Source organism: Cebidichthys violaceus, unplaced genomic scaffold (genome assembly GCF_023349555.1).
Source record: "Cebidichthys violaceus isolate CVI_PGR_0920_01 unplaced genomic scaffold, fCebVio1.0.p SCAF_20, whole genome shotgun sequence".
Classification (NCBI taxonomy): domain Eukaryota; kingdom Metazoa; phylum Chordata; class Actinopteri; order Perciformes; family Stichaeidae; genus Cebidichthys; species Cebidichthys violaceus.
Window position 1 is genome coordinate 5,071,749 of NW_027176373.1, and position 8,037 is coordinate 5,079,785.

General features: G+C 37.2%; 1 protein-coding gene across 1 annotated transcript; it reads right to left on the minus strand.

The window, feature by feature from the left end:
* On the minus strand, positions 1-4,240 carry zgc:175280 (cationic amino acid transporter 2 family protein). The gene is made up of 11 exons (XM_068715783.1): positions 3,871-4,240; positions 3,577-3,732; positions 3,227-3,389; positions 2,842-2,975; positions 2,159-2,381; positions 1,824-1,960; positions 1,322-1,424; positions 954-1,087; positions 695-861; positions 393-501; positions 1-287 (listed from the first exon to the last, which is right to left on the minus strand). The coding sequence occupies exons 1-11, from the start codon at positions 4,238-4,240 to the stop codon at positions 145-147; spliced, it is 1,839 nt and encodes a 612-aa protein (XP_068571884.1). The 3' UTR covers positions 1-144.
* Between the last annotated feature and the right edge of the window lie 3,797 nt (positions 4,241-8,037).

Below are 8,037 nucleotides of genomic sequence, written 5' to 3' on the forward strand. Positions count from 1 at the left end.
TTAACTTTCTGAATTCATGAACAAACACCATTCGGACATTAATGCATACTGGCCTTTTTATTTTTTATTAATTGAAAGCATTTAGCTTTTCTTGAAGATTCACCCACTGAATGCTTATATCAGTAAATCTGCATGTCACATTGTTTAGCCATTAAAGTCTTCTCCTGGTTCAAAGTTTTGCTCCATAGTGGTGGTGATGCTGTGAATACTGACGTGGTTGTGTGAATTTTGGAGCCTTTGTTTCTGCACACTGTGCTGAACACCATAACAGAAGTAGATGATCAAACCTGTTTGAAGAAAAAATCTTCTATGATCATGTTTGTTATTTTGATGCCTGTGAACATTTTGCTTAAATGAAAATGTGTATTTTATAGTGATAGTGATTCACTTACCTACTGCCATCCACACTGCATAGCGGATCCATGTGTCCGATCCAAGTTGAACCATAAGATAGACATTGACAAAGGTGCTGAAAACAGGAAGCACTGGCACAAAAGGAACCTGTACATATGAAAGAGCAGAAACATCAAGACAATGATATCAAATAAAAACTAAACTTCCCTGTTTGGGAGTACGCAGTTTAACATATGAAATGTTACTGGTTGGGTATTTTTTTTTCTTCCTGTTGGGACTGATTTCCTACATTTAGTAATGTAAATCATTAAATGTGCTTTTTAGCTTTGGTGAGCCATACCATGAAAGCAGCTTTGGTTGTGTTCTGTGGGTGTCTCCAGATGATCACAGTAATGAGGACAAGCACCAGTATGATGATAGAGACACAAAGCAAACACCACCACTCGAGGGCCTGCAGGGAGTCCACAGCCCCAGATATGACGAGGCTTAGGATGACAGCTAAAAAGACTGAGGAGAATAATGTAAGTTCCAATGATTGTGAACAATGGAAATCATCTATATGCTGTGTAATATTCAAGGATGGTGTTAAGTTCACTTACTCATAAAAACAGTTAAAAGAGACACATTCTTTGATGTCCGTGCCGTGGCTTGTGAAGGAGGAAATATGAATCCAGTAACTGTAAAGGGTTCTGGTTTGCTGGAACTTGAATCCTCGCTGAGGTCTGCTTGGTACCTGTGAAAGTGAGGAAATATAAGTAAATGCACTCAAGCATAATTAAATTATATATATTGATAAAGCTGTGACTTAAACAGTGCATTCTTAAGGTAGAAGCTGAAAGTATCTGCCAGCTGTTATAAATTACCAAAGTGTACTATTAGCTCATTAACTCATAAACATCACAAAACAAACAAAGTAACTATTATGATTAGAGTAATAATACCACACGTTCATTATCATGAATCATACCTTAATATGAGGATACATATGGCAACAAGTGTGTAGGCAAAAAGGGTCCCAATTGACATCATGTCAACTAGCGCCTTCAGGTCAAACAATAACGCCATGATAGCTGAAAAGACATGAATAATAATGACAAGAGTAATTCACATAAACTTAAATAATTTCCTCTAACGGTCATTTCAATTAATCATATTTTAGCTATAACTTTATCCTGAGGTTGGTCCACAATCAATCATCAATTAACACCAACAGTTTAAAGGGTTCCCTCTGCAGATTTACTCAGCTCTGTACGATACAACTTTAAAAGGAAAACATTATCCTCTCACCAAATATTTCCCCTCAAATAAATAAATACATTTATGTGTTTAGAATAAGTGGAGTTTACATAAACCATTTAACTCCTGATGTCAAAATAGGAGGGTATTTGAAAACAAAACCAAAACAGGATCAGACTCAATCTTTCGGAAACAAACTTTCAAATTATTGTGACTTGTGTTGGCAGTTTTACCTGCTACAACCCCTGAAGCCAGGGTCGCTATAACAGGACTTTGTCTGTCACTCATTCTACTGAGAGCTCTGAAGAGAAGTCCATCCCTGGCCATGGCAAAGAGGACACGGGGCATCGGGAACATCGATCCTAGTAAGCTGTGGGAATGGTTATTCATATTATTTGCTTTTGTTTTAATCCGTAATAGTGATTCCAATTAATTGTACTGAATGTTAGCCAAGGTGAAAGGTTAGCCGAGAATGAAACCATCCAATTAAAATTAAAATTTAAAATAAGGTAAATCCAAGTAATGATTGATTTGGCTTTGATTTGCAGAGTTGACTTGCGTTTCATACCTTGTTGACAGTGCACAAAGGGATCCCACAGCCACTACATACTTTGCAGGTCCCCAACCGATGTATGTAAAGGCCACAGGCAATGGGCTGTGAACACTGAGCAAATAGTATGGCATCAGAAGAGTCAGGGCTGCAGACACACCAAAGTAAGCCAGGAAGCAGATGAGGAGGGATGCCACGATGCCTAGTGGGATCGACTTCTGAGGGTTTTGAACCTCCTCTCCTGAAGAAAAAAAACACATTATTACTGAATAGTAACTTATTGTTCTAACTCACATAGGCTCTGCATTTGCCTGCTGAAAATTTGCACAAATGCAGCCGGCCAATCAAGACATGCCTCCTCGAATACGTACGGATCCCAGAGTTGGGGGTCGCAACAACACTTGGGATGATTGACCTCCTATGTCACGGTGTACACAGACGCATCCCCAACAGGATTGGACCTAACTGACAGCAGTGTATGCTTCATTATATACTCTGGGGTCTGCACATATTTGGGGAGGCATGTCCTGATTTGCCAGCTACGCTTATGGACATTTTAAGTGGGCGAATGCGTGGTCGTGATTGGAGAAGATTATTACCCATAGATGCCATTAAGAGACTGTGCCTGTGCTTATAGAACTAGGGCTAAGCCCCTGCATCCCCTTTAAGTCTTGCAGTGTACTACATCGGTGTTAGTTTACCTGTTGTGGCAATGCAATCAAATCCAACAAATGCATAAAAGCATGTGGCGGCTCCTGCTAATGTTCCCTCGAAGCCAAAAGGGAAAAATCCACCACTGCCATATCTGCTTGTGTCATTCAGTGATGTGTAGTTACTGCAAAGAACAGACATGTTGATGCTTGGTCATGCAATGATAATCGATGAATGATACATATTTCAAACCTACATTTAGCAAGAAAGGTCAACAATAGCAGCCTGAATAATACTCTTACTGTACAATACTGTTATTAAACACATAAAACCACAACATCAGTCCTAATTGAGTCAAGCCGTTTCACGTTGGTGTGGCACAGTATGGGGTGGAAACACTTTTCTTTTTCTTCATTATATAAAAAATACAAAAACCCATACTCATATCCATCCAGGAAAGAATCTTCACCGATGTACCAGTTGTTGATGTCCCCCTTAATGACTCCAGAGAGGATAACAAACAGCAACACCAGGATGTTAACTGCTGTAAAAACCTTATTTACAATAGCAGACTCTTTAACACCAAATGCAAGAATCCCTAGAAAGGAAACAGACAGAAAGTATAAAGTTGGTCATGATTACAATGGAACCTTGTTCATTAAAAGATACTCAATATGCATTAAACAATGTATTATAAAATGTCATAATCTACTATTATTTCCTTCAGTTTCCACACATGAATTACAATATTGAACTATTACACTTGGTTACAAACTGAAACTTGCCTGCCAAGAGCATTATGAGGCCAGCTGCAAAGAAGTCTGGGTAGGGAGCCAATCCAGGTAAGTTCATCGCAGCTTGTTTGCCCAGAGAGTTGGCGATGACATTTCCAATGAGATCGTCAAAGGTCCCACTCCATGCTCTGGCAACACTTGACGTCCCTTAAAAACAATTTATTTTAGATTTGAGGCTCATTTGAAGGTTTAGGACAGAAATATTTACAGGATACTTTCCCCAAGATGACTAATAAACATCCATCACATGCAGTAAATGTATTCAGAGAGTGGCACTATCTTTACCAATGACATAAGACAGCAACAAGTTCCAGCCAGTGATAAAAGCCCATATCTCTCCCACAGTCACATAGCTGTAGAGGTAGGCAGAGCCAGTCTTGGGAACACGAGCTCCAAATTCAGCATAGCAAAGTCCTGCAAAGACGGAGGCCACTGCGGCAATCAGGAAGGCGATTATGATACTCGGCCCGGCCACGGTTCTGGCCACTTCTCCCGACAACACGTACACACCAGCCCCCAGTGTGCTGCCGACCCCCAGGGCCACCAGGTCGAGGGTGGTCAGGCATCGCCGAAAGTTGGACACCTCTCCTTCAGGCTCCAGAGGTTTCCTACGGGACAAGCTCTGCAGGAATAGCAGTATCTTTGCACCAGACATCCTATTAATCAAGACATCGGGTTTCATTGATCGCTCAAGATAAAGCAACACAAAAAGGCTGAAGCATGTATGTTGAATTTAAAGGAGCTTTAAGACAAACAAGAAATGAAAAGATAGAATATTACTCAGTACACAGTTGTTTGAAAATAGCACACATTATGATTTTACCATACTCAATTACATTTTCTCTAGAAAATGTTAAATATAAGTACTTTTCCAAATCAAATGTTAGACACAAATAAAACCATTTGTAACTTAAATGTTATCCTAATCCTCAGTATTTGTCTCATTATTGTCCATTTCATCAGAATTGCATTGTATAAAAGTTGAGTCCAAGTTCAGCTATTGATAAAAACAATAGTTTAAAACTGAAATTGTCACAATGCCATCATATAGTTTTACAGTTTGTGCTGTAAAATTGCTGTAAAGCAGGAAGTCTTTCAGCCAAGCAATTACTAAGAAAATGATCACGTTGTACATCACATTCAGTAAACAGCAAGCACAAACACACACTAACACCCACAGTAAGTAATTAAAGGTCAGTGTTTATGAAACAGGAAGAAATTAAAGTAGGTAGTCGCTCCAATAATGTATGTTTTATTTTACTGTTTACATGATGTATCGATTATTAATCCCTAACTACATGAGGATTCATTTAATAACATTTAATTTAAAAATGATAGACATTTAGAGCTAAACAAATTATTATATTATCTAACAAACTGAGATCATATCCAGTAGATTCATAGACTCATTCTCATCAGAAAGACATCCTTACCTTTTCAGCTGAATACCGCAGTGTGTGTGACCACATGCTACTTGTGAGGATAAATCCATTCACTGTGAACTCTTTGCTGCTCAACATTTTTGACACATTATGTTACATTTCAGACATACATGCCATTTCTGAAAAATACGGGATACGAAGGATTTGTCTGAGGGCACTTCTGCAATGTCAAACAATAACACACATTTCAGAAAGGAGGCCTTTACGCCAGATTTTACTTGAATTTTTACAATGAACAAATTAACCACAATTCCATTTGTGATTCATATTTTTTACAATAAAACACAATAATAATAATAAAAATACCATGATTGGCATTAAAACATAATACATTTTACATAAGCATTAATGTCTTGATTGACCCCAAAAAATTACTTTGCTTTTATGAATTAAACTAATTCAAACAATACACAAAGAAAAGGTCATGTTGATGCAAAGAAACATGATCACTAACTCATAATTATTTCAACTCAAGGTTAAAATATTTATACGTTTTCAGATAACTTATTTTATTTTATTCTGTGCTAAAAAAACAATGCTGGGTGAAAACATCACACAGTTTAACAGAGCTGATTGAGAGTAATCACACTTTTTTTACTCAGTTTTTCAGTTACACTTTCTAATTCAAGATCCTGAAACCTGTTCAGTCTATAAGCCCTCAGTCCTCTTTCACATCGTCCAACTACTCCTTTTGTTGCTTTTTTGGACCTCTCTTTACTATACTTAAAGACTTAAATCATCATCTTTAGAAAGTGATTTGTTTCAGTTTGAGTTATAGTAACTATACAAGGAATGATGATATGCCAACTACAAAATCTGTAAAACCCTTTCAGTACTTTTTAACACCTCTTACATGTGGTGGTCCAACTGTGCTTTTCTTAACCCAGTTAAACTCTATTACTGATACTTTCTTCCAATGTTTCAAACTAATAAGAAACTATGAGTAAAGTTAGAGGGCAGACTTTTCATCCCATGTGCCCGACGTCTCGACGATGCACAGCTTTGGGTCGTGTCACAGATAAGTCAACATGTTGTAAAGTTAAATTGTTTTCACAGGAGACATCTGCCCAGCAACAAATTGAAGACCCGTTCATCAGAGCATAAGGAGGTAGCTAATTGTTTGAGGAACATAATGGTGCGATCCACTGCTTCCAGGGGTTCCTGGTATCATGCTGCAGCTCCTCTGGCAAAATGCAAAACAAGTTTAAACCTGCCTGGAAAAATTATCACTGACTGTCAACCCAATGAAGATCACACCTAAATGTGGGTACCAAGAATACTGAGAAACATGTTATTTATTGGAAATTTTTATTCATTTTGAGATGTCTTTTTAAAAATTAAAATATACCTTCATAAAATGTTTGCTGGAAAAAGAAATGATTATGTTTATAGTAATACAGACAAACATCCAGTTAGGCCTAAACAACTTAAAATACACGTTTATGAAGGCCGTAGACAAAGATAACCTTCACCACCTGTGTCTTTCTTCTCATGTTATTAGCTAGCATGCGTGACTGTATTCCTGTAGTTATGTGGTAGCAGTCGATACATTCTAAATCTCTCCCACTTTAGGTTGCGATGACTTTAGTTCAGGAGGAGTGAACTGAGTAGACTTCATTAGCTGAAGGAAATGGACTATCCCTCTCCCTGTTAATGATTCATCTGCAGAAAGAGGTTCAGAAGCTCACACTATTGTTCAGTGAATTCATTCAGCACCCTGGATATTTTAGGAAAAAGACCTTAAAATCTGTCTATGCCTGCAGATTAACTTTTTCATTTAAATCACGCACTCAGGAGTTCAGGTGGTAAGTTTGATTCTGTATCATTTTACATGTTTGATGTTTTTATTGTTTTTATTTTGGAGTTAAAAAGAACTGAATAACTGTTAGAGAGTTAGAATTCGTCAGCTTACTTTTTGATTCAGGTTTGATTAAGAATTGATCAGTTTTTTAAAACAGATGGTAATATTACAGTCAATTACTATATGCTGACTTAGCTTTGAAAACATTTATGTGTTTGTATCTATTTTTTATAAATTGTGTGAATTGTTATTTTGGCCTTTTTTTCATCGTTATTTAAAAAGAAGACATGGGGGACATTGGATACTAAATTTAACAATGGATAATTATTTGATTATACTCTATAATAATTTTGTTTAAATTGATAATTTAATGGAAAATATGCTTCCCATCCAAAATGATGACATTAAGAAAATTAAATATAATTATAATTCTGTGCAATGAACTTCTCCTAATACTGGTAATATGGCAAAGAGTGGCTCTTACAGCCGTTAGTCACTTCATTATCACAGCTCTGCCCCAGCATTTTTCCAGCAGTATTAGCCAGATGCAGTAGGCTTCTCTCCATGGTGACTGGCTTCACTGGCCACAGCATGAGACCGAGCACTTAAAAGAAGGAGGGTCATTAGAGTGTGACTTCACTCATGTATGTCCACAATCTATTTCAGTTCAGATGGATATTTCAAGCAGCATGACTGCAGCATTACTGAGGTGTGAAATGTTAAAATTAATCTCTTCTTAGAAACATTACCAGAGTAGTCAGCTCTTAAAAAAAACGATTTCCAGACTCTTACAAAAACATATAACTGCGTAGCCCTGCTAGAGAATAATAGCCTCGGGTCATGTTGGCTTTTAGCACCATTCTTACCTTTTTCCCTGCTTATAAGCGAGCTCAGTGCTTGGATTTTTTTCCACGCAGAATAAATTTTCAAGAAAATAAAAAGCATCTCAAACTAAAACAAAGTTTCCTTTTCTACATGTATGTTTATTTTTCAATAGAAATATATTGAATATCAGACTGTAGCCCATTTGACTAAAAAAAGCATGATATGTTTTTCCCTTTTCTCTACAGTCAGACAATCTCATCAGTGCAAACATGAATAACACAAAACAGTGCAGCAGGCAGATTGATGGGAGAAGATAATACTGAGAAGTACCTTCACTCTGGGGAGTTGTAGAGCATAATCGTACGCATTAGAAAAAAAAGAAAG